Consider the following 12,807-nt stretch of genomic DNA (forward strand, 5'->3'; position numbering starts at 1 on the left):
TAGCATGGATGTTAGCTCAGGGCTGATCTTCCTCACACAAAAAAAAGAGAGAGAGCAGAGGAAATAGGATTAAAAGATAAGGAATGTGGAGGATATTTGAAATAACTCCAGTTGAAAGAGAGCTCCAGCTTCGGGAACAGGATTGCTTGGTAGCTTGGAGGTTACAGTTGGTGTGTAGGCCTTTAAAACTTGCTCCATCAGGCCTCAGTAGTCTGGGTGTGGGTATAAAGAAGAATTGAACTTATCTAGGGTTGGGGTTTAGTTGGACAGTTGTTTCAGAAGTTCAACAGGGTGAGAGATGCAGATAATGGCATGTATTGAAATGAAGGATTTGGGGATTTTAACTATATCGAGGAAGTGAAGTTGGTAGTGTCAGTTGACAGGGTGAAAGAAATGGTTAGGAACTAGAGATATCGATGAGCTACAGTGAGAATAGTTAAGAATTGGAAGGTTAGAAAATAGAAATTGTTAGAGTGGGATGTTTGAATTTATGATTATAGAAATGAAACAATTATGGACAATCAATAATCTAGGGTGGGACCATGATGTATATTAAATGGAATAAGTAGCTAAAATGAAGTACAAGTCTCTAGAGATGAAAAAGTCTGAGAGGCTTGTCTTTATGTGGTAATTTCTGTGGACTTCTAAATCATCCAGGATGATGATGAGACTTAGGACTAGGAGGATGACTATGAGTCAGGATCTAAATTCTTCTGTATATAAAGGAAATCTATAAATGGGTGACATGATGTCCTCATTGTCTAAATCAGAAGCTCTATAAATAATCATTCCTGGACGGCAGGATGTCCCAAGCCAACTGAAGATGTATGGTCACCCACCCTATCTACTGTGTGGTGCCCAGATGACATGAACATCAAGGAGAAGGGTGCAGGGAGCTATGAGGATATTCAAATTACTAATATTGAACCATCTTTCCATTGCTGGAATTAATTCCATTTGGTGTTGATGTATTATGCTTTTAATATTTTTTTTAGTATACTGCTAATTTTCTCTGGTTATCTTTTTTCATTCTGAACTTTATGTATTTTTATCTTCTTTTTGATCTGACTAGATAGTAGGTTGTCTTTTTGTTTTAATCCACAGAAACAGCTCTTAACTTTATTTATCTAATTATCCTTTATACATTTTTAGTCATTAATTTTATTTTTAATTCCTCTCAGCTTACCTTAGTTTTATTTTTATTATTATTTTATTTTTTGTGAGGAGATCAGCCCTGTGCTAATGTCTGCCAATCCTCCTCTTTTTTGCTGAGGAAGACTGGCCCTGGGCTAACATCCATGCCCATCTTCCGCCACTTTATGTGGGATGCCACCACAGCATGGCTTGCCAAGCAGTGCGTCGGTGCGCGCCGGGATCCGAACCGGTGAACCCCGGGCTGCCGCAGCGGAGCATGCGCACTTAACCTCTTGCGCCACCCGGCCGCCCACTTTAGTTTTGTTTTAAAGTTCTATTACTAACTTCTTTGAGGTAAATACTTGATATTTATTTTCATTTTCTTTAGAATTGTAAGTGTTTAAAGCTTGATTTATGATTTGCCACTTTGATTTCTGCTGTTTTTTAGATTGCATGTATGGTTACAAAGCAGTTGGGGATTTATGAATTTTTGTGTTTGTTATTTTCTACTTTGGTAGATTTTAAATAATGATATGGAAAGAGGCCCATGATGTATATTAAATGCAAAAAGCAAGTTGCTGAACAGTGGGATTATTATGAACCCAAGAATTCATTAAAAGAAAAAGGAAAATTTTCCCGGTGCTTGGATTTTGTTTGTTCGTTTCTGGTTTCAGCTTATAGTTTTATTATATCGTGATCAGAAAATGTGAGTCTGTTAGCTCATTCTACTTGCTGGCACACACTTAAGGTTTTAGTAAATATTAATATATGAAAATAAATTTCAGATAAGTAAAAAGTTTAACAAAGAGAAACCATAAAAGTTTGCCATATAAGAAAAAAAAAGTAAACATTTCTATAATTAGAAAGGAGAAAACCTTTCTGGAAGCAGCTCAAAAGCTAAAGCCACAAGAAGAAAAACGAATAAATTTTTCTATAGAAACTTGTAAGGATCTGCTTGGAAAAAAGTACCATTCAACCAAGTCAGACTGGGGAAAATATTTCTAAAATCTTTGGCAGGTCGTATGTCAAACGTGTTTACAAATTGAGAAGAAAGACAGTTGGACAGAAAAATAGTAGAGATTATGAATAGATAATTCTTAAAAGAGATACAGGAGCCGGTCCAGTGGTGCAAGTGGTTAAGTGTGCATGCTCCACTCCGGTGGCCCGCGGTTCGCTGGTTCGGATCCCGGGTGCGCACCGACACACTGCTTGTCAAGTCATGCTGTGGCGGCATCCCATATAAAGTGGAGGAAGATGGGCATGGATGTTAGCCCAGGGCCAGTCTTCCTCAGCAAAAAACGAGGAGAATTGGCAGGTGTTAGCTCAGGGCCGATCTTCCTCACAAAAAAAAAGAGTTACAAATGGTTGATGAATGTGAAAAGTTGTTCAATCTCAGTTGTTAAAGAAATGCATCCAAAGATAGAAAAATCTTTTTGTTTTTTTTGCTTATCAAATTGGCAAATATTAGAAATATTGAGAAAACTCGGGTAGTAGGTTAATAGCCACTCTACACTGGTAGGAGTAGAAATTGGTACAATTTTGGAGGGCCATTTATATATGTATAAATTACCCTTTGATGCAACAATTCTACTACTAGGAATTTATCTTATGGTAATATTCAATGATTTATAAATTTCATATGTTTATTTCAGCATTAGCATACAATATTGAAAAATGAGAAGCATTCAAATGTCCACTGGCAGTTGGTATATCCATTTGGTGGAATACTATACAGTTAATAAATAAGTGAATGTATTTGCTAACACAGAAAGGTATCTAAGATAGAGTAAGTGAAAAAAATCTTACAATATATGTAGTACTATTTTTTTAACTTTATAAAACAAAATACCTATTAGTATATATAGTTATATAAACAGAAAAACAACCAGAGGAACATATACCAGGTTATTAGAGGTTATCTCTTTAGGTGGGATTATTTCTGAAATGTTTAGATTTTGCCTTTAATTATTAGTGAGATAACCAGTGTTTACTGTTTAATCAATCATTGTATTTATTTGTATTCTGATTTTTCCGTTTAACGTTGTAACGTAGGCATTGCCCAGTTTTATCCCCACTCTGGATAAGTGTTGAGAAGTTAGATGGATAACTACGGTATAATAGTGGAAACTTTATGATTTTTTTCTGTGTTAATGGGTATATAACCTCTGTTATGATTTTTGTAAAAGTGGGGAAATAATTTTTTTTACCACCTCTTTTATAGATTTTTATTAAATTTTCTGAATTAGATTTTTAAAAAATCTCCCCACATTTAAATAGAAAACATCCAGTTGGTTCACACTTACTTATCTGGGTTATTTTTTTAAGACTTTTTAAATCCATAAAGCATCTTTTTAAGTATACAGTTGGTTTTTCTCCTGAATTAATTTTAATTTCTACATTGGAAAGTGAAAAGCTCATTTATCGTTTCCTTCTGAATATTTTAATATCTGTAAAACCTAGTGATTGTGATGGCATCAATGAAACAAGCTGTTTTTATATCTCAATGGATTTGAGTTTAAATGGATAATCTAATAATTATTTACTATTCAATTATGTTAATTTTCTTCTTTTTGCCTCCCATTGTTTCTACAGAGGCAGTTGGAGTGACTAGTCAGCGACCAGTGTTTTGTCCTTTTCATAAGAAGGAGCAGCTGAAGCTTTACTGTGAAACATGTGACAAACTGACCTGTCGGGACTGCCAGTTATTAGAACATAAAGAGCATAGGTATCAGCATCTTTCATTATATACATAATTTATAATACAGCTTTATGAAGGCTAGAAGACTGCTGGCACCCCAGCCCAGTGGCAGTCTGCAAATAATGTTTTGTTTGGCCGGCAGTTTGTTGGCCTATTCCAGGGTTTATCAACTTTGGCAATATTGACATTTTGGGCCAGATAATTCTTGGTTGGGAGGGGCTATCTGGTTCATCGTATGGTGTTTAGCTGCATCTTTGACTTCTGTTCACTAGATTCCAGTAGCATCCTCCCAGTTGTGACAACCAAAAATGTCTCCAGACTTTGCCAAATGCCCTGGGGACAAAGTCACCCTGAGTTGAGAACCACTGGCCTATACAGTGTTGTAATATATGTAGAATTAGTTGCTAGTGTGGTTAAATGAGGAGATTTTAAGTTAAAAAAAAAAATCTAGATCTTTGGTCTTTCTGAGAAAATGGAAACTGTTGTAGCCCTGGGCCCCACATACCTTCATGTCAGTGTTTGGCTGGAATTGACTTTAGTGCTCTTTAGAATAAGGCATGCCTTTTCCAATTCATCATACTTCCTACCGAAGCTTCCTTTTAAATCTGACTTCCATAGACATTTGAGTTAGCAACCACTAATTTAACCTGCAAAATTCCGATTAATTGATACAAATATAATTGCTTAAAATGGTCTAGGCTCCATATAATGGCAGACTGGGGAATTTGGACCAACCGTACCAGTGAGGATAACTAGAAAAGCTGAACAAAATACAGAAATTGATAAGAAATTTTAGAGCTTAGTAGTAAAGAATTGGACCAGGATTGGATTGGAGTGGGGACAGACAATGGTAGGGGTTTTTTTCCCCTTTGAGGCATTTGCCTAGAGATTGAGGAGTACCTTTAATAGCCTCACAGAGCTGGGAAGATATGAATTGGAGTTCAACGGTCACAGGGGTTGAAGGCTTCTTCTTGCCATGAGTTGGGATCCTGAAAGACTACACTATTATAGTAAAGATGAACTAGCTAGTAAATAGTTCCTCACAGGGACTAAAGCTCAGCATCAACTCTTCTCAGTACCCGAAGTTGGGTTAAATTGAAATCATATTTCTGGTGCCCCAAGGTACCTGATAGAATCAAATGTAAATCCTCCCTAGAGAAAGAAAACACCATCTTAGGCCTCAGATTTATTCAGTAATGAGTTTTGCAAAAAGGTCCAGTACACAATTAGAAGTAACCTAGTATGCTACGAGATAAAACAATGTGAACAAAACCTAGCAGATACAATAAACACTATAAAAAGACCCTCAGGGCTGCATCTTATTATATTGAAGGTAAGAGACAAAGTGGAAAATTTGCGTGGAGAACTGAAAACTATAAAAAAGAATGAAATGGAAAGTCTAGAACTGAAAATTACAATAATTGAAATTAATAGAGGGTTTCACAGAAGATTTGACATAGCAGGAAATGAGAATTGATGAACTAGAAGGAAATTTTTTAAATACCTAGAATAAAGCATGATAAACAGAAAGATGGAAAGCAGAAGAGGGATAGAGAAGATGTAACACAGGGTAAACTGGTGTCCAAGGAGAGGAGAGAGAGAGAATGTGAAGGAAGCGACACTTAAGGACAGAATATAATGGCTTAGAACTTTATAATAATAGGATAATTAAAAAAGAAAGTAATATTTGTAAAGTGCAAAAAGAAAATACTTACAAAACTAATATTCTATACCTAGTGAACATATTCTTCAAAAATGAAGGTTAATGAAAGACATTTTTAGACAAATTAAACTGGAAAAATATATTCTCAGTAAACCCTCCCTAAAGTACACTTTAGGCAGAAGAAAATGATGGATGATGCATGATGGAAAAAGAGCAAATAAAATGATAAGTATTAGTAAATCTGAATAAAGGTTGACTTATGAAACAAAAATGTCTTGGTGTGTCTTATGTGTGTGTATGGTATATCATACAGCATACATGTTAAGATATGAAGTTTGTAGTCTAGGGCTCATGCACAGTTTAGGAAGAGGGTAAAAAAATACAAATTAATATTAGATGATAAGTCAAGATCTGCATTTTGTAATGCAAGAGTCACTAAAAGAAAAGGAAAAGTGTCTATGATTATCAAGATTACAGCAGGGAGAAAATGGAATAATTAATAATCAGTCTAAACACAGGCCAAAAAAGAAAAAGGAACAAAGAACAGATGGGATGGGCCGGCCCTGTGGCTTAGCGGTTAAGTGCGCGCACTCTGCTGCTGGCGGCCCGGGTTCGGATCCCAGGCGCGCAGCGACGCACTGCTTCTCCGGCCATGTTGAGGCCGCGTCCCACATACAGCAACTAGAAGGATGTGCAGCTATGACATACAACTATCTACCGGGGCTTTGGGGGAAAAATAAATAAATAAAATTATTAAAAAAAAAAAAAAAAGAACAGATGGGATTTAATAAGGACAGATAAGTTGGTAGAGCTATAAATACATTTGTAATTATAATAACTGTAAATGGATAAAATGTTCCAAATTAAGAGATTTCAGGCTGGATATAAGAAAGAAAATAGAAAATCTATTTGCTTTTTGTAAGACAAACATCTAAAACCTAAGGTATATAAAGAGAAGGATTGGAAAAGATGTGCCATACAAACACTAACCAAAGGCAAGCTGGTATAGCAGACAGAGATATAGAGAGGGAAACTTTATAGTGATAAAATGCTCTCTTCATCTAAAAGATGTAACAGTTCTAAACTTATATGCTCCTTAGCCTTAAAATATATAAAGAAAAATGACAGAACGTAGAACAAATAGACAAATCCACAGTTCGAGTGGGAAATTTTAACATACTTCTCTCAATAATTGACAAAACAAGCAGACTAAAAATGAGGATATTTCAGTAAGATTCAAATAACACAATTAGCAAATGACCTCATGGACATTAAGGAACACTGCACCCAATGATACACATTCTTTTCAAACATAAAAAGAAAAAATTTAATTGACTATATGCCAGGGTAGTCTTCAATTTCAAAGGATTGAAATCATACCAAGTCTTGTGTAAACTCAATGCAGTTAATATAGAAAACAATAGTAGATGAGAACAGTCTTCATATATGTGAAAATGAAGAAATGCAATTCATATGAAAACTAAATGCAGTGATGCACGATTCTGGACTGTGTCCTAGACTAGAGGGGGAAAAATGATACAGCGACAAATGGCATAATTGGAATATGGTCTGTAGATTAGATGAAAGTATTATCTCAGTGTCAATTTTCATGTATTTAATAATTATACTATTGTTGTGTAATAGAATATCCTTGTTTTTGGGAAATGCCTAGTAATAAGGCGTTAAAGGGTTATGATGAGGCAATATTTGAAAACCTAAGCTGTATAAAGGTATATGTGAGATCTGTATAGTATTGCAAATTTAACTTTGAAATTATTTCAAAATAAGCAGTTAAATTTAAATAAAGCATCAAAGGAGATGTCCCAATAGATATTAGAAAATATTTTTATCTGAATGATAGTGAAAATACTATCCTTGAATTAAACTGCTAAAGCTGTGATTAGAGGGAAATATGTATCAAGTGCATATATTAGATAGTAAATATAAAAGGTAAATGCACGAAACATTTGTCTCAACTTAGGAAAAAACAGCAAATTGAACCCAAAGTAAGTGGGAAAAAGGACACAATAAAGACAAGCGCAGAAATTAATGAAACAGTCAAAGCCAAGAATTGGATCTTTCAAAAGACTAGTAAATGAACAGATCCCTTTATGAATGATTAAGGAGAGAGCAGGCCCAAATAACCAATGCCAGGAGTGAAAAGGGGGCATCACCACATTTTCTAAAGGCATTTAAGAATATAAAAAGGATATCTGTCAATAGATTTGAAAATTTCTCCATGAGGTGGGATAATTCTTAGAAAATACAACTTACCAAACTAGCACAAGATAAAGTAGAAAGTCAGAACAGTCCTTTAATGTAAATCCAAAATTTATAACTTTCCCACAAAGAAAACTATAGACCCAATGACTTCACTGATGAATCTACCAAATAGGTAAGGTAAAAATAACACCTTTTTTATACAGTCTTGTCCAAAGAATAGTTAAAAGAATGAATTCTCTTGAACCTGTTTTATAAAGAATAAAAATAGAAAATTACAGACTAGTCTCACACATGAAATAAACATAATCCGGTAGTTTTGTGATTTGGGGACAATATAATCATAACCAAGTTGTTCTTATTTTAGGAATACAGAGTTTATTTAACATGTGAACATCACTCATGTAATTCATATTAAAAGAATAATGGTAAAATTATATGACCATCTCAATAGAGGCATAAGAAACATTCAATAAAAAAAAATACACCCATGATGTAGAATTTTTGCAAACTAGGAATAAAAGGAAATTTCCTAACTCTAATAAAGATTATCTGTGAAAAGAACTAGAAAATATCATAATGGAATGTTGAAAGTTTTTACATTGAGTTTAGGAACAGGATAAAGATGACCATTTTGACCATTTAACGTTACATTTTACTAAGGTCCCAAACAGTGTAGTAAGCAAAAAAGTTTACTAAGGTAAAAGATGTGAGTTACTTAAGAATTTAAGATGTCATTATTTATAAATAGGATTTTTTTTCTTACCCTGGCATTTCTATTTATAGTACTTATTGATTTAATTATGCATATACTTTTAAATCACATTATGTAAAATACTGTATTTTGTCCTTTTTATGAAAAACTGTTAATAAAACTCTTTATAGGTATCTTCTCCATCATTGTCTATTTCTCTAGAGCTGCTCTTGAATCATCTTACATAGTTTGTCAAAGGTTATCATCTTCACTTCCAAGTTAAATTACTATAAGTGCTGTATTTTATGATGTTATTGCTTGAAGCCTTATCGCATGTAAGGCATAATATCAGGAGTTTTGTTCCCCCTCTGCCCATTTATCTTAAAGGCATATATTTGTGACCTCTATAGCATGATTATCTATTGTTTAAAAGTGGCCTTCAAAATATTTATTTACAGCATCAAACTTTCATAATTATGAAATTGCAAAATAGTTAAATCTGCTTAAATATCTATGATTACTTTTTGTCAGGCCTGCCAAGTGAGCCCTATAAGCCTCTGAAACTATGAGTGATGGATGTGTGTCCTTCCCAGATTTTCAAAATAATTTAAACAATGTCCATGAGTAATAACTGTAAAGACTCCTTCTTTCCTAAGGGGTAATTTTGAGAGGAGGGGAAAACCTGCCTTCAAGGGATATATTTGATATTTTAAAAGATTTTTATGTCCTTTATACTCTTATTATCTTAAATAGTTTTCTATTAATTATTTCTTTGCTTTGGGGCTTTTCCTCATTTTAGACAGATATGTTTGTGTAAATAATTATTTACTTATTTCTTCAGATACCAATTTATAGAAGAAGCTTTTCAGAATCAGAAAGTGATCATAGATACACTGATCACCAAACTGATGGAAAAAACAAAATACATAAAATTCACAGGAAATCAGATCCAAAACAGGTAAATTTACATTTATGGTATTATAATTAATCATCTTTATATAATGTGTTAAGTATATTCATTTTTAGAACAGACATTTTATTTAACTCGTGGTGAAGTAGATCTAAGTAAGCTGTCAGATGGCTCTAGTAACACAAAGTTGACAAGACTTTTCCAGAAACTTTGGGTTTCTGGAAACTTTGGGTTGGAAATCATTCTTTTCAGCCATGAAATTTCAAAACTATTATGGTAGTAACCTACGTTTAGTAATGGCTCATTTATCTGGCAAGTATTGACAATTTTATAATTATTTGATGTTTTCAAATTTTAACAGAATGCCAGGATTTCAAAACAAAATCAACTGTTTTTGCCAGTATTATAAAATATTTTAACACTTGATTATATGCATAATTGCTATTTTAAGGATTCCTAAACTTTGAGATGGCTCCTCTGGGCTGTCATCTTTTAACTGCAGTGAAGTGGAGATCTTAGGATACCAGGAGACAGAGATCATTAAACTGTTTCAGACACCTCTTGTTCTTTGTCAGATACAGTATGTAAACAGTTTCTACATATTATCTGTTATACTTTTCATCCTCCAAAGGAGAAATCATTAACTGTCCAAAGACTCATGTCTCCCAGTTCAGTGATTGGGGGAGCAAACCACTAACCTCCGTGGGGAAGAGGGAGTTTGTCGAGCCCCTTTTTATCCCATTTGGGGCACACACTGACATGTTACCACCTACAACACCTATGAAATCCCATGCCCTCTTTCTTTTGTTGTGTTGCATAGAAGAGTAATGTCACTGCCTAGATAGATCAAGGAATGCTTATTAGAAAAAGCCTAAATAAGAGAGGCTTTGCAGGGGATTTGAATGTTTTTCACAGGGAAAATAGTGTCAGCCTTTTGTGGTTTATCTTCCTTAAAATCAATCTGTTATTATCATTTTGGAACATGGCTAGGGTGGGGCATTTGGGGTTTTTTTCCCCAAGGAATTCCCTGGTTTACCTGATTTCCTTAAGAGAGATTCTTAAACGTAATTTAATCTTTTCTTGATGTCCCAGTATTATTATTATATCTATTTAGTATTATATGTTGTGGTAATAACTTCTGTGTCTTTTAGGTTTTATCATTCTTCCATATCAACTCTTCTTTTATTTTACCTTTCTCTTTCACATAACTATAGTTAACCAAATACTATTTCCTTTACTATATTCTAATCACAATACCATATTTTGCCAAATAGAGTAATTGATGGGTTTAAAATTTTTTGTGTCTGAGTAATTGAAAATTTGTGATGAATATTTATGCAGTGATGCAAAATAATTATAGGCATTTCTACCATCTAGTGGCAAATGGTAGCAATTGTAAAATAATAATATTATGTAAAAGATCCACCCTTGATAAACTTTACCCTTTGACTTTTTTCTTATGCTTTCACTGGGTATATGGTATGAGCTATGAGCTGAAGTTCACTTTTTTTTTTACGTATGGATGTTCATTTGTTTCAACACTATTTGTTGAAGAAAAGACCATTCTGTTATTGAATTGCCTTGGCACCTTTGTAGAAAATCAGTTGACCATATATATGTGAGGTTATTTCAGGACTCTCTATTCTGTTCCATTGTGTTTTTCTTTTTTGCCAATACCCTACTTTCTTCATGACTATAGCTTTTTCTAGAACGTCTTAAAGTCAGATAGTGTGAATTCTCCAAATTTGTTTTTTTACCTTTTTGTTAGGTTTATGCTGTTTTTACAAAATAATAGATTGTTGTGCAGTAGGGTTTTGGTTTTTGACTTGTGGTAAGAATTAAAGAATCTTTAGATTAGATGCTAATTGCTCATATTTTTATAGCCTACCTGATTATAGAAGGATTAAGTTGACTGGACTGACTGACTTTTCTATTAATTCGTTTTTATGTATGTGCAACCATGGCACTGCTTGTCCCTTTTTCATCCTGTTCTATCACCATAAGGATTTAAATTAGTTTTTTTGAAGTTGTTTGCTTCTCAGACCTATTCGGTTTACTTGATCCTATAGCCAATATTGATGTCAAATAATTATCTTGAAGAATTTCCAGCTGGGAATAAAATCTCTGTCCTTTTGGTCTTAAGTATTGGAGGGTAACTATGAGAGAAGCAGAAAGAAGAAACGAAGCTTTTTATTTATCGCATAATGTTTGGTGGATGTCCCATTATTCTTTTCTGCTTCTATAAGATGCTCTGACATGATGCTATATATTTTCTTTATATCCATCTCGATCTCCATGAAAACAGCATTCCTATTTTCTCTTATCAAAGGAAAAAACATATATAGTTGTTGATGAAACATAAAGTTGCTATTTGGCTGCTTATTTCAAGAGAAATGTGTTATTAAAAGTAGCAAATTACTATTGTTGTCTTCTTGCTTCTATTCAGGTATAATGAATACTGTAGCCATTCAGATGACTAAGATAAGAGTGACACATTTACACTTTTCTACTTCTTAGTTGCAGTGAATACAGTAAAACTCGTTCAGTCATAGTTTTCTTTATCTTGTTTATAAACCATTTTTTTGTCCATTCTTTTAGACCAAGTATTGATTTTCTTGGGTGTCATCATAATCTTTCTAAACCATGTTTTCTTAACATGTGTTCATTCTCTTGCAATTTTATACATTTTGATTTTAAGATTGAATTAAGTGACTCTGGCTTTCAGAACAATTATATTTCTGCTGTCTCATCTTCAAGCAAGTCAATTTAAACTGAAGGACCCTTAGAAATAGCTGAGCTTTTAAGGGCTGAAAATATTTTGGTCTAATTTTGACATTATTTAATATCGATTTTAAGTATTGTAAAACAAATCTTCTGCCTTAGATTTTAGATTTTTCCCCCCTTTCATTTAATTTTCAGGATAATTGAAGTAAATCAAAATCAAAAGCAGGTGGAGCAGGATATTAAAGTTGCTATATTTACATTGATGGTAGAAATAAATAAAAAAGGAAAAGCTCTACTGCATCAGCTTGAGGTAAGTTACTGTTAATGGGACAGTATGTTGTAGTGATTTAACATAGTATTTTCTCATGTATTTGTGAATTTGAAATCACTTTTTTCATATAGTTGTTTCCATTTATGGTTCAATAATATTTCTTCTTCTTTCCCAAGTTTTCCTTTGCCAGGTTCTGCATTGCAGCTGACAATTTATGGGTTTATAATACACTAGGAATGTCTTAATCCTTGTTGTTCACTTCATAGCACAAAGCATAATGCCTTGCTTGAAGGAGGAGCTCTGTAAATGGGGAAGAGAGGAATCGTTTTAGAGATTCACTGAAGTGACAACTTTGCATCACCAAAGGAGGGCAACTGAGCAAACTTTTTTAGAAAGATACACTAAGTTAGCTATATTTAGTTCTCAAATATGTATGTTTAATCTTATGAGAAATTAGGTAAAAGGACGTGCCTCCTGCCTTCAACATTTTGTA

At 33.6% G+C, this 12,807-nt stretch overlaps 1 protein-coding gene across 3 annotated transcripts in view; it reads left to right on the forward strand.

The window, feature by feature from the left end:
* Positions 1–12,807, forward strand: part of TRIM24 (tripartite motif containing 24) — a 107,979-nt gene that overhangs the window by 55,677 nt on the left and 39,495 nt on the right. For all 3 annotated transcript variants that reach the window (XM_004430713.3, XM_014787718.2, XM_004430714.3), the window contains exons 4-6: positions 3,727–3,859; positions 9,251–9,367; positions 12,239–12,353. In XM_004430713.3, coding sequence (XP_004430770.1) covers positions 3,727–3,859; positions 9,251–9,367; positions 12,239–12,353 — 365 coding nt within the window. The remainder of the gene's footprint in view (positions 1–3,726; positions 3,860–9,250; positions 9,368–12,238; positions 12,354–12,807) is intronic.

Source organism: Ceratotherium simum, chromosome 1 (genome assembly GCF_057802395.1).
Source record: "Ceratotherium simum simum isolate JZ-2026a chromosome 1, ASM5780239v1, whole genome shotgun sequence".
NCBI lineage: Eukaryota > Metazoa > Chordata > Mammalia > Perissodactyla > Rhinocerotidae > Ceratotherium > Ceratotherium simum.